The sequence below is a fragment of the Lepidochelys olivacea genome, assembly GCF_965140295.1.
Source record: "Lepidochelys olivacea isolate rLepOli2 genome assembly, chromosome: 15".
Lineage (NCBI taxonomy): Eukaryota > Metazoa > Chordata > Testudines > Cheloniidae > Lepidochelys > Lepidochelys olivacea.
Window position 1 is genome coordinate 30,883,651 of NC_140425.1, and position 23,614 is coordinate 30,907,264.

The 23,614-nt window shown below is 48.1% G+C and overlaps 1 protein-coding gene across 1 annotated transcript; it reads right to left on the reverse strand.

Moving 5' to 3' along the window:
- Positions 1 to 4,162: 4,162 nt before the first annotated feature.
- TMEM119 (transmembrane protein 119) lies at positions 4,163 to 17,953 on the reverse strand. The gene is made up of 2 exons (XM_084649189.1): positions 17,703 to 17,953; positions 4,163 to 6,436 (listed from the first exon to the last, which is right to left on the reverse strand). The coding sequence occupies exon 2, from the start codon at positions 6,419 to 6,421 to the stop codon at positions 5,522 to 5,524; it is 900 nt and encodes a 299-aa protein (XP_084505315.1). The 5' UTR covers positions 6,422 to 6,436; positions 17,703 to 17,953; the 3' UTR covers positions 4,163 to 5,521.
- Positions 17,954 to 23,614: the final 5,661 nt, after the last annotated feature.

Below are 23,614 nucleotides of genomic sequence, written 5' to 3' on the forward strand. Positions count from 1 at the left end.
GGAGCGAGGCCTATGGCAGAACTGAGCGTTGAATGGTGGGGGAGAACTCCGAGTTGTAGCAAAGGCCTTGGAATAAAACACAGAGAATGTAGAGAGGCAGGGAAGGTGGGTCAGTGGAGGGAGCGTGTGGAAGTGGCCCTGTTCTGGTTCCGTTGGCCGGGCACACAGGAGGTGTATTAAGAGCATTTTGACTATTAATTTGATTGTGTTGCAGCTGTTTATTAAAGTGACCACAATTGCTTCAGAATGGCTCTATTTAAACCACAGGTGTGACAGGGAATGTTTAAAACCAAGGGAACGCTTCAGAAAGCCATGTCATCCCAGCTAGGAGAGAGGTTCTGATGCGATGGTTCAATCCAGCAAGGAGGAACAACGGGAAAGGTTTGTGGGTGCCCCGGCAAACGTGCCTAGCCACATGCACGTGCCCCTACAGGCACAGCCTCACACACAGGCATGTACACATGGCCCACATGCCAGCATGCACTTCCCCCATACCTACACACATTCACAGATGTGTCCACCCCTCATACGCTGCCCCCACCCCACACTCTCCTAGCGAGGGGCCAACCAGGGGAGCTTCTGAGTTTTGCAACAGCTTGGTTAAGACTCCAGGGTTTAGTAAGGAGCTACTTCTTTGCAGAGCTAAAAGGACTTTAAAAAACTCCCCTGTATTTATAACACCTTAGTTGACTCATGAATATCCCCTACTTCTTTTGTGCTTTTCCATGTGACAAAGATTGCAGTTGCCTTCCAGCTACACACACACGCTTTGGATAGAGCAGGAACTGCTGGGCTCAGGTGTGGATTATGTTCTTGTTTTGCCCCCTTGACCAGCTCTGCTGAGGTCTTATTTGCAGTCATTATTGTCCACAGCTGAAGACTATAGTAATTAGAGGTGGAAGAGGCTTATTACATCCCATCTAGCCCACCTCCTGGAGAGAGGGTGGGAACTCGGGATGTCCCTTACTCTCCAGGGATCTGTGCAATCTAGTTCAGACATTCAAAGCATCGGAGCTCCCCCTCTTCTTCACTTGAGAGATGATCCCACTGTCCATGGAGTTCATCCTGATCTTTCCATCCAAGGTTTTAGTCATTTCATCCACTACACTTAGGGGTACAACCCTCAATAAATTTCCCCTTCCCTTATCCTTCCTCTGAGATTTACACCATACTCCAGCTGACAGGGTACTCCAAGACACTCCAAACTCTGTATGTTTTGAATCCAGCTCCAGACATCCTTGCTGATTTCCATCTCTGCAGTGAGGCCAAAGAAAGCCCCAGCTCCAGATACTCCTGCAAGCCACAAAGGGAGGTGTTTGGATCCAGCTCTTAACGTTTGACATCAGCTGGTGGAATGCTTGGCCCTGGGGTAGAGCCTGAGGCCCAGATCTCCTAACCTATGGAAGCCAGGCACCTAAATACCTCTGAGGATCTGGGCCTGAGCCCTTAAGGTCCAGTCCTGCCATGCTCTCCCCATTCATAGCTCTCTGTAGGATCAGGGAGTTGGATCATCAGGTCAGGAGTGGCTGCAGCAAAACTGCAGGTGAAGGAGGCTGTAGGTGTGGGCTGAGAGGGGGTCCTGACCGCAGGGGTCCCCCAGGAACACAATAAACGTGCCGAGGGCCAATCTCTGCTGTTCTACAGCTGTGAATCCCTCATACCAGCGAAGCCAGTGGGGGATTCACACAGGTGAAATGGAGAGCAGAACAACTACCTGAAAGGGGGTTCCAAAGAGGATGGCTCTAGACTGTTCTCAATGGTAGCAGATGACAGAACGAGGAGTAATGGTCTCAAGTTGCAGTGGGGGAGGTTTAGATTGGATATTAGGAAAAACTTTTTCACTAAGAGGGTGGTGAAACACTGGAATGCGTTACCTAGGGAGGTGGTAGAATCTCCTTCCTTAGAGGTTTTTAAGGTCAGGCTTGACAAAGCCCCGGCTGGGATGATTTAACTGGGAATTGGTCCTGCTTCAAGCAGGGGGTTGGACTAGATGACCTTCAGGGGTCCCTTCCAACCCTGATATTCTATGATTCTATGATTGCCCAAAATCTGGAGAGTAGAAAAAGTGCTGATTTGCTTGTACCCTTTATCTCAGCCTTGCTGGCTCACTCTTTAATTGGGCAGCTGCTGCAGCGACACCGGGACTGAAATAGAGAGAAATCCATTTGAAAATCTCTCTAAGGTGCCATAAGTCCTCCTGTTCTTTTTGCGAATACAGACTAACACGGCTGCTCCTCTAAAACCTGTCGTCTTCCAAGAACGAGTCCTGTCTTACTGCAGTGACTGATCCCCATTCACGCTCCCCTTGCCCTCTAGCATTACTAGCCTGCAGAGAACCAGGCTAAAAGCAAAGGAAATCAGTCCTAAGGCCTTTCAGCTGTTCCCACTCAGCTCTTTCCTATGGCCAGAGCTATGCCAGCTATTTCCTGTTTTAATCCCAAGGGAGAAACATATTTAAGGCGGCTTTTTCCAGACGTGGCACTGAGACATTCTGAGGTTTAAGCAGAAGTCGCCACTAAAATTGTTTGCTACTATTTAGGATGTCTAGGAGAGCTGGACAGATAATGAATCACAAGGGATGGGTGGGGTGGCAGTTGGTAGGCAGATTGCCTGATGTGGTGTAGCCAGGCATATATTTGTATGCAATGTATGCACAAAATCTTGAGCCTTGCTCTTGGTTGGGACTGTGACACTAGTAAACCAAGTGCCAGCTCTGGCCAAGGGCATAGGCATTAGCTAAGAACTGGCAAACTCATAGCTGGAAACCAAACCAGCTCACCTCTAGATTAGTTTTGTTCAAAATAGGTGTTAGTCTTATGATAAAGTATTTAGACTCTATGAAATGTGTGTAAATTGCTGCGTGCATTAATCTCACTTGTAATGCCTATATTCCACGCTATAAGGAAATATGTTGGTTTTGATTTATAACTTTGAAAATGTTTGCTCTGCACTTGTGAATCCAGGAATGGGAATTACCCCTTTCCCCCCATCATAAAACAAAAACTTTGTTAATTGCCCCATCCACCCATGGAGAAGTATGTGCAGAAGGCCTTGTCCTATTGATCTGACTGCCGGAAGAGGGACATAAAAATAGTTGACATGAAGATTTTTCCTCTCTATACTGTTTGAACTCTCACAGGGCCAGAGATATTGAACTAAGGCAGAGAACCCCTGGGGTTACCCATGGGTCTGTCCTGAAAGACATTTTGAATTGACAGATTACCATGGCTCTGTCATCTTTAGGAACCTTAGATGGTAACTCCTTTGTGTATATGTTTGCTACTTTAACCTGTAAAAAACTCATTTCTTTTTCCTAGTTAGTAACCCTTTAGATAGTTTATTACAGGATTGGCTTGTTGTCTTTGGTGTAAGATCTAGGGTACCAATTGGTCTGGGTAAGTGACTGGTCTCCTGGGACTGGAAGCAATCTGAATATTTAGTGATTTTTGGTGTAAGTGACCAATTAGGCTTGAATAAAGACTGGGAGTGGATGTGTCATTACACAAAGTAAAACTATTTCCCCATGTTTATTCCTCTTTCCCCCCCCCCACCCCGTTCCTCACACATTCTTGTCAACTGCTGGAAATGGCCCACCTTGATTATCACTACAAAAGGTTGTTTGGTTTTTTTGTTTGTTTCCTCTCTCCTGCTGGTAATGCTCGCCTTACCTGATCGCTCTCATTACAGTGTGTATGGTAACACCCATTGTTTCATGTTCTCTATGTATATAAATCTCCCCCTGTATTTTCCACTGAATGCATCCGATGAAGTGAGCTGTAGCTCATGAAAGCTTATGCTCAAAAAAATTTGTTAGTCTCTAAGGTGCCACAAGTCCTCCTGTTCTATTTGTCACTAAGTCCAGCGTGCCTGGGTGGCAAGATAGACTGGAGAGTCTAAGGGAACGGTCTGCGACTCCCTGGTAGGACTGTTATGTGTACGACTGGAGCGCTTTACTGGCTTGGTGAAATTTCACTACAGAACATACCGCCAGTGGAGGTGTCTGCCCTGTTTCTGTCCGTCCGCCCTGAGGTAGGCACTCATGGTTGTGAACTACTCCAGACAGCATGACAAGGGCTCTTAGCAGCCCCATAAAACAAACATACAATTACCAAACTAACAAGTCACCCTCCTCATCTTCAAGGCCACAGAAACAAAACAAATCTGCATAGAAAATTTCTTTATTAATAATGGTAGAAAAGGGAGGTAAGAAAAAAAACAAATAAAATTGCAAACAGGAATTTTCTTGTTTAAGAAATCAGTGGAATGTTGGCATAAAAATTAAACGCTAACTTCTTAGCATTAGATTTCGCTTTCTCCGCCCTCCATTACCTAGTATCTTTAGTCAAGTTGTTATGATTGTGTTGTTTTTTTTAAATGGAAACCCTGAGTAAAATATATTTCTTTGAGTCATATTAACATCTTTATGGAACAGTTAATCAGTGGATATAAAGAAGCTTACTCTTTTTAATCTATACTTAATTATTATTACTATACACTGCAACAAAATATGGAGGCCAAAGAAAACAACTGTAAAAGTCTATCAGTTGTGGAAGTCTACAAAGAGCTGCAGGTTCCATCTTATAGTTCTTTGAAGATCAGGATGTTTGGGGAAAAAAATATCACAGAAGGTCATAAATATTGGTAAAGCCTTTACGATGCCAGACAAAAAGTCTGAAGTTATGTTTGAAAACAAGATTCTTCACACTAGATGGAATTACATGGTCCAGTTGCCCCTTGTATGAAGCACCCCCCTCTTTTCAGACTAGTCGAGAGGGTGAGATCTGAAAATCCCATCTAGAGTCACTCACTCCACACACACAATTTCTTTTCCACCCAAAGTCCTCCATCGAATAGTATAAAAATGAATTAGAAAAATAACATTTGCAAGAAAGCCAGCAACAGCTTATTTTACAGAGAACAAAGAATTGCCTGGAAATTCTTCTGGAACTATATGTTGACCCTAATGGATAAAAGCCCTAGATTTCCCACCAAGTAGAGTTCAAATCCATAGATGCTCACACAGTTTTTATTCAGGCAAAACTCCCATTGATTTCCCCTAGATACCTGGGTAAGGACCTGTAGGATTTGTGCCATATAAATGGCTGGTCATACCATCTATAATTAAAGGCCACTATTCAAGACAGGCTTAAGCCCCAACATTTCATTCTGGATCTGTCACTCACTCTGAAAGCTAGGTCATGGATTCTGATCACGCCCACCTCTAACCCCTGCATATGTACTTACTGAAAGTGAGAGCTACTGAGCAATTACACAGTAACGGAACGGTCTGTTAATGTAAAATACAGTGTACTAAATCGAATCTGTTTTGATATTCAGCTGGGCACCATGGCTGGTATAATGACAGGGGTATCTATTGTGCCCACTTAATAGAAAAATAGTCTGTCGCGTGTTGAATCAATTTCCAAATCAATAACGTGGTCTGCTGATGAATGGTGATTGTCCGCTGCTTTAGCATTGTTCAAGAACGAAGGTCCGTTTTTCTAGCGCCCGAGTTCCTGTGTTAGACACCGGCAACACTGGTATCGGGAGCCGCCGGAACAGACACATCTTGCTTCTCACCTTCAGGGGTTTGCACGATGGGATCGGCAGACATGGGGCATTCTTTGGGCTCTTCTGGTGAGGACTCATTGGCCTGCTGAACTTCCTCAGTGGAGGGAGGTTCTTCTCCTTTGGTCTCCGTTTCTGCTGCGCAACTTGGAGCTGGCATCTCTTTTGCTGGTTCAGCTTTCTCCTGGGGAGCCACCTGTTCTTTGGAAACACACTCAGCTGTTTGTCTGTTGTCCTCCACTTTGGTCCCTTCCTCCTGTTCTTTTTGGGGCTTATCCTCTATTTTGGTCCCATCTCCATTTGCCATGGAGACCTTGGCTGGGGATTTCAAGTTCTGGGCAGCAGCCAAAATATCAGCTTGCAGCTGTTTGGATGAGTCCACGGGCTCCTCCGGGTGGGTCTCGGGAGCCTTTTCAGGAACTTCGTTGAAAGCTTTGGCACCCCCTGATCTGTCATTCTGGTCCACGTACTTTTTCTTAGGAAATGACGATGGGTAATAGGCAGAGGCCTTGTGTTTCTGCCGGACGATGACGGCGGCACATATAATGAAGAGCAGCACAAAAACTAAGGACCCCACCACAATGATTAGCAGCATGTACTCTTTAAAGAAATTCACAATCCTATTGAAGATGTTGACTGAAGTCAAGGTGCCATTGACAGAATTCACAGCAATAGTCCCGGATGTAGGACTCACCCCCAAATTCACGCTTGCAGAGGGGGGGATGGAGGTACCTGGATTGTCTCCACTCCCACCGTTATCATCCAGGACAGTCGCCTGGATGCGTGTCGATCGCGTGGTGCACAGAGGTGCCATGAGCATAAGGAGCACACAGACCATAGCTGAAGCAGCCATTTCCCAGACCGGAATCTGCCACAAAACAGAGAGAAAACAGGGACAAGTTAGTATCTGTCCTGGGCAAAGTTCCAGTGCCTGGTCTCGGTGCCTGGGAGTTGTGACAATGGTATGGCGTGTGCTTCTGGGTAAAAGAATGAAGGGTGTGATGTGGCAGGTAGCTTCACTTTTCATGCCCTTGATTTTGTGGTTTGTGCCAGGTAGGTTGCTTGTGTAGCCACCCTGGCTGCTTCTCAGCAACCATTCGGGTGTATTCATGTCCTAGGTTTATTTTGATGCTTTAATTGGGGGTGGGTAGTTTGGGGGAGGGGCGCAGTAGGTTCATCCCTCTGCTACGTTTTATGTAGCTGGAGTATGGTGGGGGGTTTATTTGGGGGGCATGGGTCTTTAAGACATAGGAGGGCTTCCAAGGAGAAATTTCAGCCACAGCCCCATTTCAGAGACTTTCTATTAAACATTTATGATGAGAAACCAAAGAAAACTGAGGCCAGAAAACTCAAAGGACCCAGAGTGAAATTTCACATGGATTGGCCTCAGGCTTTCCGAGAGAAACAGGAATTCATAAATCATGATCAACCCACATTAAAACGTAACTTTAACTATAGAATGGCTATCAGGTACCGCTATAATAAATTACAGAGAAAGAGTGGGAAAAGCAGCTCTCAGGACATTATTGCTTTAAACATCAGCCAGAGCTTCAGGAAACGGTGAGGACAGAGAAGCAGGAGGAAGAAGTGGCACTTTCTAGAGCTGTGCGTCTCAGCCCCTGGGCCCTCAGCACCTGCTCATCCTGAGTGAAATTTTCATGATCTTGCAGAAAGCACATGGCTACTGTTGATATTTCAACCCCAAACCCCCCCCCCCATGACCTCTACACTGCTAGCTACATCACAAGCTTTTCATTATTCATGTTGCATAGATGTATTGCCCATAGGAAATCTCCAGCAATAAAGGGCAAACACTGCGTATGACAGACGCCACAGTCAAGTCGTGGCAATGGGACACCTGCCCCTCGCCAGAACTGAGTTCCGATCCTAAGCCTGGTCCCTTCGGTGGCTCACCACGGCCTAGGAGCACTGTGGAGGCAGCTCGCTGAATGCCGAGGAAGGGAGGTGCAGGGAGTGACTCCCTCTGGTCAGTTTCCTCAGTTTGGGGATGGGAGAAGACTATGAGAACCAACCCCCCACCCCCCTTGTACATGTGCATTCCCACACAACCAGACACGGGTGGACATGCATCCAAAAATCTCCTACCCAACAAGCTCCAAACCCTCTACCTCGTTTTGCTTCCTTTTTCCGTAGGGAGGACGATTGGGGCCAATTTTCAGGAACGCAGCTCCGATTTGCACCTCCAAGAAAGCGGGGCTGGGCTTCCACCCTTCAGCCCATTGACCAAGTTGTCTGGAACTTCCCCAGCCACTAGTTTCCTCCCCTCACTGACGAGCAACGACATTCAGCCAGTGGCAGGGTGCGACTGTCAGAAGATGCATCACCACCGCCACGCCCAAGGAATCTCGCAATGGAGACCACCACAGCAGCATTAACTCAGCCCCCACGGGTTTTCTAACCACGGGGACCTCTGCTAGGAGGAAGCCTCCCAGGCCAACCAGAAAACAGGGTGCACAGTTTAAGCAGTGGTTTGACACAAGACCTCCAAACACGGTGTATCCGGCTTCCTTGATGAGGCCCCTGTTCTGGAGGCTACAACCCCTTGGAACTCCCAGCAACCAGACTTTGCTTGTGCCGGGCTATTTCTCAAACCCACCTTTAACGAGGGGAAGGGCTGGGAGGCTGATGCTGTGCAGCTTTTACTAGACCCTGGGAAGCTCTGTGCGTTCTAGCAGCTATAAAGATACTTCTGGTGGAAACCAGACCTGGCAATAAATTACTTTGAGCGCCGTGGGGCCTGGGCATGTCTCACAACAGAAAGTGCATTTGCAAAAGATAGCACACAGGCACACCCCGGGAAACTGACAAATCATTCCCGCTTACTTATTTTTATGGGGAAGAAGCGTACGCTGCGCTCCCCTGTCGATTACAGTTCTTCCCAGCCATGCACTGCAAACTCCCTTACCAAGCAGAAGCCAGATGGGGAAGCCAGGAGGCCGGGCTCTTTAAATAGTAGCCTGTTTAGTGCGTTTGCAGCTTGAGGGACTCTGGGGGTCCCTGGGCCTTGAAAGGATCGGGCCCTGGGAGAGCCGTCTGTGGCCAGGGTTGGGGGGGGTCCCTGGGCCTTGAAAGGATCGGGCCCTGGGAGAGCCGTCTGTGGCCAGGGTTGGGGGGGGTCCCTGGGCCTTGAAAGGATCGGGCCCTGGGAGAGCCGTCTGTGGCCAGGGTTGGGGGGGGGTCCCTGGGCCTTGAAAGGATTGGGCCCTGGGAGAGCCGTCTGTGGCCAGGGTTGGGGGGGGTCCCTGGGCCTTGAAAGGATCGGGCCCTGGGAGAGCCGTCTGTGGCCAGGGTTGGGGGGGGTCCCTGGGCCTTGAAAGGATCGGGCCCTGGGAGAGCCGTCTGTGGCCAGGGTTGGGAGCGTGCCACACTGCGCGATGTGAATGTGTGTCGGGGGGGGGCCCCAGTGCACACCTGCCCAGCCATGGTTTTAGCCCTTTAACTAATCCCTCGACTGTTGGTGGCAGCAGCCACGCCCTTCCAGGTACAGCCCCTTGCTCGCAGGCCTTGATAAGGGGTGTCCCGACCTCCAGGCTGCCAGACTAAAGTATGCTTGACTGGTTGCTCTTGCCATACAATTGGGCAGAACACACGGTTGGGCAGACCACCAGCGGATGGCACCGAAAGACTGGATTTATCACCCACCGTAGAGGTCTTTAAGTGGTCCTTATCTTAATCTGGGAGCAGCACTGCCGTAGGACTCTCTTTCCCGGGACAATTTTCAATAACAACATCCAAGAGTCACAACATGCAGCTTGCACAGCGTTGGCTGGTCACATCAATCATCGAATCAGGAGCCACAAGCAAATGCCAGTGACTAATAATGTATTAATAATAAACTCCAGCGTTCACTCAGCCCTGGCTGGCTCAGAAACCTTTCAATCAGGGAACATGGACACCATTTCCCCAACATGGAGTAAGCTGCACATTTTGAATATTTGCAATGCACTGTTGGAGAGCTGTTCGCTTTGGCCTGGCACAGAGCCGAGGGCTCATTTAAGATCTGCAAGGGGCATTGTGCTGGAGTGTATTTCACCGAGAGCGTCCGATTCTGCTACCCCTGCTCATTGCTGACTAGCACCTTACTCTGTGAAAAGAAAAGGAGGACTTGTGGCACCATAGAGACTAACAAATTTATTTGAGCATAAGCTTTCGTGGGCTACAGCTCACTTCATCGGATGCATAGAATGGAACATCTAGTAAGAGAAGCTCACCTGAAATCAGTGCGTCAACAGGCAGCAAAAATAGAGGGAATTTCACTCAGAAATTCCTGAATATTTGCAAATGACCAATACAAGAATTTTGCAATCTGTTTACCGATCACATCGGTTATAGGGATACTGAACCAATAAGATCAGAACATTTCGATGGAGATGGAGTCTAATCTAGCCCTTAAAGACACGTTTTTAAAAATGTTATTTATTCAATAAACCCCAATGGAGTGAAAATTAGGGCGTTTTCTTTTAAATCATGTCTGAGACAAAACTGCATTTACTTAAATAAATTTGCTATTAAAAGGAGGACGCATACATTATCCTATTCAAAGCAGACGCGATAGCTACCAAGCAGCCCCTTTGAAAAGTTTAATGTCATTGCTTTTGCCATTTGTTTCCAAAATAACAAAAGCCTGTTGATTATTTTAGGCACCGAGTTACTTGCCAAGTTACATTTCTTAAAGAAAAACTAGCCTGAACTTTGATTTCATTTCTGTGATTGCAAAGAAACATTGTAAAGTGCAACATTCCATTTGTTTTACGCTGACATACTTGAAAACCAGATGAAAACCAGATGAAACGATTTCCCCCCCTAAGTTTAGTGTTCTTTATAAATGCACTGCTGGGGTGGGAGTGCTGCCTGCCAAGATTCTGGCGCAAGCAAAATTAGTTTGGCTGATTAATAAATTCCTGAAACCTGAGATTGACAATGGAAACTTTGAACAGACTTAACTGCAGAAGGGCAAACGTGCAGCTCCACTGATCCATTCCACACTTTGTTCTAGCTATACACGCGGCTCTGACAATTAGTAAACAATGGTGCAATGATCATCAGCCTCACGCATGGTTAGAAATAGATTCAGACAATGATTGAACTCCCCACGAACATTATTGCTGTAAATAGTCCCAGAATGGCACCCCTCGGAGAACAGCCACGGCACAGGTACCAGGGCAAGTTTCTGATGCTGCACTGCCCCTCATCCCTTAGCTAGAGACAGTACTACATCTGTAGCTCATTCAAGTTTGCAAGGCCACGTGCTAAGGTTCATACCTATTCAGGAGAGCACTTAAACACGTGCTTAACTTTAATATGCACTTAAGTCCCATTGAATTCAATTGTGCTGCACTGGATGGGGATGTTTTCCTGAACTGGGGCCACTAGGAGCTAACCAGCTCACGTCACGTATTCTATCATTTATTACATTTTACACAAATGGGTATGAAAAACACATTTCAGCTCTAGGGCTAGGAGAAACAACAAGTCAGAAGCTTTTCGGGCTAAGAGCTCACATTTCTGGAAGCGCTTGTTGAATTGCTGCCTGAGTGACCTCTTGCATGCCGATAGAGAGCCAGAGCCCACTCCAGAGTAGCTCTGGGTTTGAAGCATGGCTTTCTGGGAGTTTGGAAAGCATGAGAAGAGCAACAAAAGAAACAGGGCGGACAAAACCACAGCAGTAATTTTAAGCGGAGTGTAACGTGGGCGCTGGAAGATGTGAGCTGCACATATGAGCATGGTCAGCTTCAGATAACTCATTGGTGGAAGACAGATCACAGACCGCCAAAACTCCAGACTATGAGAAGAAGCTCTCAGTTTTACCAGGGGCAGAAATGGGACTTCAGGTACCTCCTCCCAATCTAAAATTGTGCAGATGGCCCTTTTCAAATTGGCTGCAATTGGCGCCCCAGCCAATGCGAAGTGTTCTCATTTCCTATTAGATCGTTACTGAAATCTGGGGGTGATTTGTTCCATCTGAGCATGCCAGGCTTCAAACCTAGGATGGAATTAGTGGAAGCGATTCTGCCTGCAGCTCCTTGCAAAGTCACTCTCACAGCTCATGGGAGAGCTGGTTTGCTTTAATAAGAACCCAGTGGAAGCTTGGAGTCATCGTGGCTAGTTCTCTGAAGACATCCACAGAGTGTGCAGCAGCAGTCAAAAAAGCAAACGGGACGTTAGGAATCATTAAAAAAGGGATAGAGAATAAGACGAAGAATATCTTATTGCCCTTATACAAATCCATGGTACACCCACATCTTGAATACTGCATACAGATGTGGTCCCCTCATCTCAGCTGGCATTAGAAAAGGTTCAGAAAAGGGCAACTAAAATGATTAGGGGTTTGGAACGGGTCCCATATGAGGAGAGATTAAAGAGGCTAGGACTTTTCAGCTTGGAAAAGAGGAGACTAAGGGGGGATATGATAGAGGTCTATAAAATCATGAGTGGTGTGGAGAAAGTGAATAAGGAAAAGTTATTTATTTGTTCCCATAATGTAAGAACTAGGGGCCACCAAATGAAATTAATGGGTAGCAGGCTTAAAACAAATAAAAGGAAGCTCTTCTTCACTGAGTGCACAGTCAACCTATGCCTCAGGAGGTTGTGAAGGCTAGGACTATAACAGGGTTTAAAAGAGAACTGGATAAATTCATAGAGGTTAAGTCCATTAATGGCTTTTAGCTAGGATGGGTAAGGAACGGTGTCCCTAGCCTCTGTTTGTCAGGGGGTGGAGATGGATGGCAGGAGAGAGATCACTTGATCATTACTAGTTAGTCAACCTGTGTCACTCCCTCTGGGGCACCTGGCATTAGCCACTGTCGGTAGACAGGATACTGGGCTGGATGGACCTTTGGTCTGACTCAGTATGGCCATTGTTATGTTCTTATGTTCGTGAGCTTCACCGATTCTTTGAGTTGATCCACATTAAAGGACAGGGACAATTTACACAAAGGTTTCCCCTCCCCACACTCAATCTCTCTCCTAAATTAGCAGGCTTTGCAGGGCTAGAAGGAGAGATTCTCATGCATTTAGGATTGCCCAGCTCTTCAGAGCACTGTGGTCAGCACAACCCAGATTTCAGAGTAACAGCCGTGTTAGTCTGTCTTCGCAAAAAGAAAAGGAGTACTTGTGGCACCTTAGAGACTAACCAATTTATTTGAGCATGAGCTTTCATGAGCTACAGCTCACTTCATCGGATGCATACCGTGGAAACTGCAGAAGACATTATATACACACAGATTGGTACCTAAGAGGGACAGAGAGATGTTTGCAGGCTCCCCGCTACCAGCTCCACCACCAAGACCCTCCCACTGACCAACACTTCAGATTAGCACCTACTGGGCTAGGAGAATATCCTCAGACACCCCTACAATGCCTCAGTTGCCAGGATCCTTGCTACGAACAGCATTTCAGACAGCCCCGGACGGCACTTACACCAGCAGCCGTGAAACAAACTGCCAACAGGACCACTTAAGTATATTACATCTTTTGATCCGGTGGAGGACAAGAGGGTAATGTTTGCCAAGTGCCTATGAGAGCAGTGACTTTTGCTGTCTTGACCCCGTGTGGCTTGAACAGAGGCATTACAGGAAGACCTGGCGTGTTCAGCGAACAAAGGCTGCCAGTGCCCCCACACTCTTCATCAGGAATGATGTAAAATAAGATGTAAGATGCACTTATGTTTTTCCATTTCTCTGGAGGAAACGGGGCTGTGCCCAGCAGAGAAGGACATTACACGTGACCTTTGGCAGTTCTTTGTACAAGTTATGTTTCCCTGTGGGCACTGGGGGTATATTAAAGCGATAACAAAGGCCGTTTCCCAGCTTCCTTGCTGCCCTGTCGAATGTCTGCATTACATCAGTAGAAGTGGTGCAACAGGGACGGGATGGCGTCGGGTACCGGGGCACAGACAGTAACCAAATGCTGCCGCCTCGGCTGGCCCTTGAACAAGCCTTTGTGAAGTGAGTTGTGGGTCCCCGTTCCATTACCGGAGTGACGAGTGCAAACGGCCTTTTCGTTGGTAAATGGGTGCAGAAGGCAAAAACCGCCACCAGAAGCTGCTGGAGCCTTGTCTGCACTACCCCGATCCTGGGTGTGAGCCCTCCCTGGCCAATAGCGCGGGAGCTGTACTGGCAGAATCATTCAATTCTCCCAGCTGCTGTTGAATGGGATTAGCCCCTTCATGCTAGAGGCAAGGTTAGCCTGGGGGGGACACCTGCCCTGCCAGCAAACCCGGATTTCCCTGCAATCACAGAGCCAGATATTTTGGCTCACCAGGCAACGTGCAGTGGTGCTTGGTGAGCGGGGATGCATGTGCATTACCCTGCAGGAGGCAGGAACAGCTCTCAAGATGTGTGGAGTGTGACCTCAGATCTCCATGTTCTGCCAAGGCTGTTTCATGGCCTGACCCTGCTGCAGGTCATCGCAACAAACAGCATTTCCCCTTTTGCCCACTCCCGAATTGCATGGGGGTCACTGCACCCTGCCAGTTCATATGGTAGGATCTGGGATGGCAGGACCAGCGTAAAACAGTTGGCTTGGCAACTTCAAGGTCCATATGAGGGATAGCTCAGTGGTTTGAGCATTGGCCTGCTAAACCCAGGGTTGTGAGTTCAATCCTTGAGGGGGCCATTTAGGGATCTGGGGCAAAAATTGGGGATTGGCCCTGCTTCAAGCAGGGGGTTGGACTAGATGACCTCCTGAGGTCCCTTCCAACCCTAACCTTCTATGATTCTATGAAACCATATTTGCTGTCCCCACACCTCCCAGGCAACCAGCTTTAACCCTCAACAGGAAAGACACAAGCAGCTTCTTGCTCTCCAAGCTGCATGGGCCGCAAGCCACCGAGAGATGATCAGTGACACGGATAGACCAGAATGGACACCTGTAGCTTCCCTCAAGCAAACTGCACAAGGAAGAGGTATTTCTCCCTGACTGGGAGCGCACTCCACCTCTGATCTCACCTCTCCCCTAGTCAGGACAGGAGGAAATGCTGAGACCATCCGGTCTCAGATAGCTAAATGCTCACAAGGATGGGCACCTAGGTGTATCTAGACCAACCCAGCTAGCTGATTAATGTAGGGAGGGGTTTCCCCTCCATTGTTTCAGCCCTTTTGTGTTATCCTCCCCCATTCTCTTTGCTGGGATGGATTTAACCTGGGATCAGTGTAATCTAGACAGAGCTATGCAAACAGACATGCCAATCCACACCTCAGCCCTGCTGTGTTGTCACTCCCCCCACACCACCCAGATCTGCATAGCTCTCATGTGGTCAGGCAGGGTGTAACCTAGCATCCTCACAGCCGAGTCAGCTTTCAGCCAACACCTCACCCAGCTCTCGCCACTGTCCCACTCCTAAAGGAGAAGCGATTATAAGCCTGAACTCACCTCCATTGATCACCAGCTGGCTCAGTGAAAGAGCTCAGAGGAAAGATGGCCCTGTGGTTAGGGTGCTGGCCCGTGGCGCAGGAGATGAGGGTTCATTTCCCAGATCTCTTGTGCCAATTTAGGCCACTCTCTAGCTTTATTTTACAGATGGGGAAACTGAGGCAGTGTCCTCCCTCACAGGGGTGCGTGTTTTGAGGATAAAGATCTTGAGGTGCCAGAGAAATAGCTAAAGAACCAACAGCCTTGCTCTGGGTTAGTTTAGCCATTAGCGGTTCTATTTTTCCCTCTCTACATGCGATGGGCTACAAAGAACAGTCACCCGGCCACCCTGGAGCGTGTCCACGTTCCATAGACGGGCAGCAGCAGGAGAGTCCCCTGCCTTCCTTGCCCCAGCAGTCAGCCCACAGGGAACCCCCAGGACCTAGCTGCTCTCCATTCCCAGTGTGCCCATCCCCAGTTTCAATGCCCCCCACCCCACCCTCGTCTTCTTTTTAAAAAAAAGCTGATTTTAAACAAAAGAAAACATATTTTGAAAAAAATTAAAAGAAAACAGAAGCTGCACTTTAAAAACACACCACAGTAACTCCCCCCAAAATCCAGTTCCCATTCAAACACAGAAAAAAGGACCAGAGTCTCTCCTCTCCCATCTTTGCAAAGAGGCTTGCAGCTAGCAAGGAGGAAAGGAGCACCTGATGCTGTGGTCACCCAGGTGCGTGCTTGAGACCAGCTCAAGCTGCAAACTTTGAATCCAGATCCCAACTTCTCCAAAGTCAGCCAGAGGAGCTAGGGTTTTGTTATGAAGGCCAGAGTCATGGCAACCAGCAAAGCAAGCAGCCGCTCTCAGGGGCGCTAGGGTCCTTCTTACCTGCTATTACTGGCATTTTTTTAAATCAGATTTGTTTATTTTGTGAACACTTGTTTGTTTTGTAACTCCCATTTAGTCGCCTTGTCCCCCAGCCCCACCTTCTTCTCCTGGACCCAGGAGCTGCATTGCGACCCTTAACTACATAGCAAAAAAAGCCACGAGCACGGACCAACAGGAGAAATGAGGAGATGAATCATGATTACCACTTAGCCTTCGTTCACACAGCATTATAAAGCACTGAACAAAAACGGAATTAAGGAACTAGACCTGGGCCCAGATCAACATGATGAAACCACCCACGCCCTAAATTCGGGGGGGGGGGGGGGGGCAGGGAAGCTTCAGATCTGGAGCTAAACTTTATGGCTTGCCCCACTTCCGCCAAGATAAGGGATATTATACTTCCAGCCTGCAGTCGTTATTCAGGCAAAACTCCCACTGGCTTCACCAGGAGTCTGCATTGACGCCACATTCATCTCAGAGCCAGTTTTGCTGCAGCAGACCCGAAGCCCTGAATGGCTTCAGTACCACTTGGATTACATTGTAAGCTCCGTTTGCAGTGAAGTTTTCCTCCCCGCTGTGTTATTTAGTTCAGTGTTGGCTTCCCCCGCAAAGTTTCCGTTGGTGCAGCAGTGAGAAGGCGGCACAGAAAGCCGACCGGGACTTTTCTGGCCCTCCTGGCTTCAACAAAATTAAGAAGCCATCTAGTAGCCTTGAGCTATGAAGGGAGCCGCAGCAGGTTTCAGCCACTGAAGCTTAACGCAAAGAGAAGGCCAAGCCCCACTTCTCTTCCCCCCCACCTTTAAAATGTTCAACTCTGTTCAACGGTTTGCCACGTGCAGCTTGGGCAAAAAGAGAACAGGGGGAAGCTGCAAATTTTCACTCTCTTCCCCTGCCACCCAAAACCTGCCTGCACCCAAATTACTCCCCGTTAGGTGGGTCAGTCCTACCCAGCCGTCGTACCCCTCAGCACACGCTGCTTGGGCCATGTTCCTTGGACTACAAGAAAGAACGGAGACGTGGAACGCTGAGTGCCCGCTGTCCAGGCAGCTCATTTCTCCGCCACATTGCCCATCCAAAAGCCAGAGTGCGTTCCCTCCCCCAGCCCTCCTGCACAAATCCCCAGCATATTGCCCCCAAACTCCTGTCCAATCACACCCTATATATCCCCAAGCCCCTCCCTAAGTCCCATCATATCCACTTCCAAACTCCTCCCCAGTAGCATAATGTACCCCCCCCCAAATTTCCCTCTGAGCCCCCAGCACACTCCTCTCCCCGCAAACGCCTGCTTCGATCCACAGCAGAGATTTTTAACTGCAAAGCAAAGGAAGCAAATCTAACGCAATTTTCCTCTTTTTGGCAACCCCCTTTTTTCCCCCCCACAACCCACTGAGTTCTGCTACCTTCATGCAAATGCATATCTGGCCTCTCACACAGGCACCCTGCTTTGCCCAGCAAGCTCAGTCGGCTCATTTCAGTGGCACTTGAGAACTTCTTGGAAGGGTCCAAAGCGAAGCATCTGGCTCCCTTTGTCTTTCACTGGTATTCTGTAAGCAACTCCAATATGAAATCTATGCACCATGCTGAACAATTATTCCAAACAGAACTCCGCCAACATGCCTGTCTAGCTGAGCACACTCAACTTGGTTCACAGATGAGCATGAAATCCTAACATCAACACACTGGGAAAAATAAATATCTAGATCTATGGCAAAGAAACAATAAAACCAGCCCAGGACTGTGCTGCGGTGAGGAGTTCAAAAAAGGAAAAGAGAAGGTTGCTGGGGGGAGGGGGGAATCCAATGCAATTTTGTTTGTAGATTAAATATTGTAAAGCGAAATGAATGATCTGAAAGATGGGGGCATTGCATGTACTCACCAGCTGTAGGTTAAAGTCTCCCAGCACCCTCCTGCCGGGGGGCGGGGAGGGGTGTCCGTCTGCAGGGCCTGAAAGAATGTAAAAGCAAAGGGGAAAAGTTTGCTTGTCCTGCACTCTAGCCCAGTTTCTTCTGGCTCCTTGGGACGGTGTCTATCTGAGCCCAGCCTGGAGCCCTCCTCCTCTGCAGCCTTGAGCTCACTGGCTAGGATCGCATTGGAGCAGCTTGTTTTCATTAAGGCTAGGCTGGTTTCATGTGGGGACAAGGGAGGGAGAGAAGGGGGGGCGGGGAGACCCTCAGTGTCTCCCCCGCCTGCTGGCAGCTCCCTCCAATCTTGGGAAGCCCTGAGCTTTCACTCCCACATCTGCAAAGGGGGAGCTAGGGGGGCGGGCAGAGAAGCAGGCAGAGGCAAGGAGCTTGTTCTTTACTGGAGATCTGTCAAAGGCAAAGCCCGAGCCCCATCAAAGCTGCAGCCCCAGACAAAAGCAATCTGGGGAAAGTTTTGTCTTTAATTCCTTCCAGCAAATCTCTCTCGCTCGTAGTTCCCCTTCATTAACCACCACGATAGAACAGAAATCAAACGCCCTTCACAGCACCACTACTGAATTACTCTAGGGGTGACGATGGGGGCTGGAGGGTCTAACAAAGGCTTTATTACATACTCTGATGGAAAATGTGGGGAGGGGGGAGGAATAAAACCCTGGCTTGGCACGCCTGGCCATCCCTCACAGCTGTTCTTCACCTTGTCCACGTGGGCTAATTGGCTCCAGCCAAGATACCAGCAGCAGAAGGCTATGGATTTTCTGACATACTCCCAAGAAAGCCAAGCACATTAGGAGAGCTGCCCGTGGGTCCCCTAGCTGCAAGGAGAGCTCAGCGGCCAGGAACGTGCCCAGCATGATGCTCCCATGTGGTCCCTCGTGGCTGGACATTCCTGAGCCCCCACTGTCAGGACAGGACTCCCCATACAGAGGGGAACCCCCTCCCAAGAAAATGCTGAGGGGAGGTTATCTTCAGAGGGGGTTGGTCACCTCCAGCATGCAGGCGAGGTATTTTAACCCACACATGCTCTAGTCACCATCCCACCTCCGTTCCTCCCAGTCCTGGCCTAGAGGAGCCCACGTCTGCCAGGGCACCTGTTCTCAGAGAAAGGAGGGCAGCATGCTGGGGACATGCACCCCCTCTGCTCTCCTATCCACCCCCTTGGTTCCCCTGCATGCAAACCAATGGCTTTAAAAACCAGGTACAGTATTACTATCTCCCCAGCCCCCGAAGCACATGTGGCCCCGTACGGTAGAAGCGCCCCTGGGAATGGTCACCTCTGCAGGCCGACACTGTGCAATCCAGGGGAGGCCGGCTGCCAACTGCTCCTTTTGATGCACATTCGCTCCACCCCCGAGGGTGCCCAGCAAGCTGCCAGTGCAGCCCTCAACTGGGCAAAATCTGGGCCTTGCTAGCCTGCTCAGAGTCTCAGCCACTTCTGGGCATCCACCATACTTCTATAACATTACCTGGAAGCAGCAGATGCTTTGCACTCCTTCCACGCTTCCTCCCTCCAGGGGACCCCCCCCCACTCCTCTCCCAGGACGCTTCCCACAATCCTCCCCCACCAGCCATTGGCTCTGCAAGTAGCTGCTCTGCTCCCCACTCCCTCGGGGTGGCTCTGGCCTCCTCTAGGGCCCTCCGCAAGGCCTCTGGAGAAGAGGCTGCCAGGCTCAGGGCAACTGGTGGGCAGCCCCGGAAAGGCCCCAGTGCACCCTTGCGCTCTTGCTGAAATCAACAGAAGTTCACCAGCAGGAGGCTCTTCAGGATACAGCCCCCGTGAAACCCCTCTCAGGAGCTGGTCCCTTGCTAATTAAACCACTGCTTAACAGAGACGAAACGGAGGTCAGACATCTGGCTTGAGAACTAAGGGTGGATTTAATCCAAAATTCCAGAAGCAAAAGGTCAGCCTTTGACCTGCTAACCCTGGGGCTGCTTCCATCAGTCCGTTTCCCTTGCTTTTGGTTTCCCCATTGCTGTTGGACTTGCCAATCACCTGCAGAAGAGTTTAGCATCGAGCCACTGACAGAGTTCAGCAAAGTGTATCTCCAGTTAGCTCGATGTTCTGCAGGCCACCCAGCGCTGCTCCCAATGGAGACAGAGCGGTACAGAACATGGGGGAAGGGGAATCGCTCTCAAGAGCCAGGCTTGCATTCAGAACCAGTGATTTGCAAGGCTCACGAAGGAGAAATAAAGAGTTAAAAAGTTACCTTCCTGGCCGTAACTCAAGGCAGCGCCGTTAAACTCATGAAGGGGAGAGGTGTCTGGATTTCTTCTGGAAGCATTGCTGGAAAAGTCACTCCTGTATGACACAGTTTAACAGGCACCGAACTCCTTGTTTCCGAGAGGCCATTTCCCAAAAGCTCGAGCCAGAAAGCACCCTGTACTAAGAAGAATGCATTTCTCTCCCCACTGGCAAAACTGGTATAGATTAGGGCCCATATGATGCTTTCTCTTTTTATACGGACCAAGGGTATTTTCCCCACAGCCCCTCCGTGGCATCCTTCTCAGCTAAGCTCATCCAAGCTGGGTGTTTCCTGTATTCGTCGTTGGGATCAGTGGGCAAAAAATCCACGTCATTTTGCCCCCACACATGCTGGTTTTGTGCATGTGAAACTGACGTGTTTGCACATTTTGCACACTCAGTGAAAGCAGCCCTGGATTTATTAGAAATTGGAGTGTCCTCACTCCTGTTCTGGAGTTTATCTGGGCAGATCGCCTATTAGCTTTGAACAGGCTGCTGTGTCATGAAGGCACATCGAGGCCTTCAGGCTCAGGTCACTGAGCCCTGAATAAAAAAGCCAAAATAGTAATAAACCCTGGGGTGTGTAAATACTAGGCACAACCTGAACAAAGTTACAGCTATAATAGAAGAGACAGTTATAGCGTAAGGCTAAGAAGTGCCCTGGTTACTTTGGGCTTTAACAATGGGTGATTGTAGGTTCCTAACACTTTTTCCCCAAACAAGACCATAACATTGCATGGGACATTGAAAAAGTACGTGGTTCACTGGAACGAGCGAAACTGTTTAGGACACACATTAACTGTCCTTGGGTGAGTTCATCGACTTGGTATTTTATTTCTGAGCTTTTTCCCAGCATTGTTTAAATAACCCCCTAAAAAGCTTGTGATAAAAAACACTTTCTTCACTTCATTCCCCTTTTGTTTTCCCAAAGGAATGGAGCGAACATGCCTCCTTGAGGGGATCTAGGTTGTGAGAATATTGCACCCGGGACATTTATTGCACTGCTAGGATGATTTGGGATGGAAATATGAGCCCTGTGATCCTTGACCCTCCCTGCTGGAATTTTTCCAGTACTATACTTGGGTCCCAGGGCAATTCAAAGGAAAGCCATTGGGTTTCAGATTTCATCCATGTTGCCAAACTGAATCAAATTAATTTCTTTCAGAAATAATTAGTCTTATGCGTTGTCTGATTATTGCATCCAGCAGCATAATTTACCCCGGCTGCTGGGAACGCTCTTCTGTGTGTCAAATCACTGGGCCCAACCCTTCCAGGAAAACAGAAAAGGAGAAAGAAAGATGGGGAAAAGGAAGAGAGCTGTGGAGAGTCTTCTGTTTCTCTGAACTAATTTGGCTGCACTCCAAAGATTTCAAGACTCTGCTTCCAGAAATGTATGGTTAGGAATCTGGGATAGAATGGGGAAATGGGTCAGCTTGGCTAGAGCTCCAGGGATACCTGGCACTGTTGGGAGACTTCCTGCCTGTCCTCAATTTCCAGGCTGAGCTGCCGGGTGCCTCTGTGACAACACCTCCGGACAGCAGCCCCAGAGACAGCAACTAATTCCGCCCTGCACCCAACGCACCGCTTGGAGAGATGTTATAATTCAGGTCCCTCAGGTCTGGTCCATCATTAACCCGTAGTGACCAATCCCAACACGAGAACAGGTTCTGTGGTTTCGGTCAGTCCGTACTGCAAAGTTTTCCAGATGGCAGAGATGCTTTGGGTGAAGCTGAGTTGTCAGTTTCTTTAATAAAAAAAAAAACAAACAAAAAAAACCCCACCACCTCAGGAACAGAAAACCTCAGCATTTAACTAGCCTGGAAAAGGGCCATCTCTGAAGGTGGTTGCTCTCCCTTGCCTTTGGCGTGAGGATCTAAACGCATGGAGCGGAGCTGGGTGCTACAGCAACCCACCCTGAAACACACTGGAGTGACACCCTGATGACAGGGAACAGCAGCTCCCATCCCAGCCCATCTGAACAGGAATGCCAGTTTCAGTTTGGTGAATGTTGCGTTCCCTCACGGGAAGAAAGGAAAGGATGGTCTTGTGGCTAAGACGTGGACTGACAGTCAAGACATCTTGCTTCAAGTCCTAGTTCTGCCACGGATTTACCATGATACGTTGGGGGGAGCCATGTGACCGCTCTCTGCCTCAGTTTCCCCCTTATAAAATTGGGACAAAAATAACTACTTCTTTCACAGGAGCATTACAAGACTTAATTTATAGATCTAAAGTGCTTAAGATCTTGTGAAAGGCACTAGAGAAGTGCTAAATATTTTTAATGTGTGCCCTCCCAGTTCTGGTCTGTTGCGCCATTACCCTTTCTCCAGTCAAGTCCGTTCTTCTGATTCTAACCAAGTCTGTTTCTAGCCGCTTAGAAATAAAACCATTGATCCTTTTATGCCTGCACAGGGAGGTCATGGCTTGCACTGTACATGGCAGAGGCTAGGGAGCTCAACTGGATGGTCCTGCAGCTGCCACAGGCAAAAGCTCCCATCAACTTCAGAGCTGGGGCACTGAGCTTATAATTTTGGTAAAGTCTGAACAGCAGAGATTTCCATTGCAGAATGTTATCACCCTGGCTTCCTCCTGGCTCCTTTTTAGTCTGAAGTCTGTCCTCTTTGCTTGTTAATAATGCAACAACTTTCTCTAGGCATTAGATCTAGAATTAATCTAGGTTACAACTGAGAACTAACTTGTAATCCCTTCCTGAAAGTGATCAGAACAAAGAGTGAAATTTGCGCTATTTGTATTGCAGAAACTATTTGGGTCCAGAGGTTTGGATCAAATTCACCAGTGACTGAATTAAGTGGCCAGCTCTCTGTATTCAAAATGTTTAGGCAGGGCTGTCACCCATCATTTCTAACTATAATAAGTAGGGCTGTCAAGCGATTAAAAAAAATTAAGCCCGATTAATCATGCAATTAAACAAGAGAATACCATTTATTTAAATATTTTTGGATATTTTCTACATTTTCAAATATATTGATTTCAGTTACACACAGAATACAAAGTGCACAGTGCTCACTTTATTTTTGATTACAAATATTTGCACTGTAAAAAAAAAAACAAAAAAAGTATTTTTCAATTCACCTAATAAGAGTATTGTAGCGCAATCTCTGTCATGAAAGTTGAATTTACAAATGTCAAATTATGTACCAAAAAACAACTGCATTCAAAAATAAAATATAAAACTTTGGAGCCTACAAGTCCACTCAGTCCTACTTCAGCCAATCGCTCAGACGAACAAGTTTGGTTACATTTGCAGGAGACAATGCTGCCCGCTTCTTGTTCACAATGTCACCTGAAAGTGAGAACAGGCATTCACATGGCACTGTTGTAACCAGTGTCGCAAGATATTCCAGACGATATGCATCCATGCTGATGACTGGTTCTGCTCAATAACAATCCAAAGCAGGGGTGACCGATGCATGTTCATTTTCATCATCATGAGTCAGATGCCACCAGCAGAAGGTTGGGGTTTTTTTTTGTTTTTTTTATGGTTCTGTAGTTTCCGCATTGGAGTGTTGCTTTTTTAAGACTTCCAAAAGCATGCTCCACACCTCCTCCCTCTCAGATTTTGGAAGGCACTTCAGATTCTTAAACCTTGGGTCAAGTGCTGTAGCT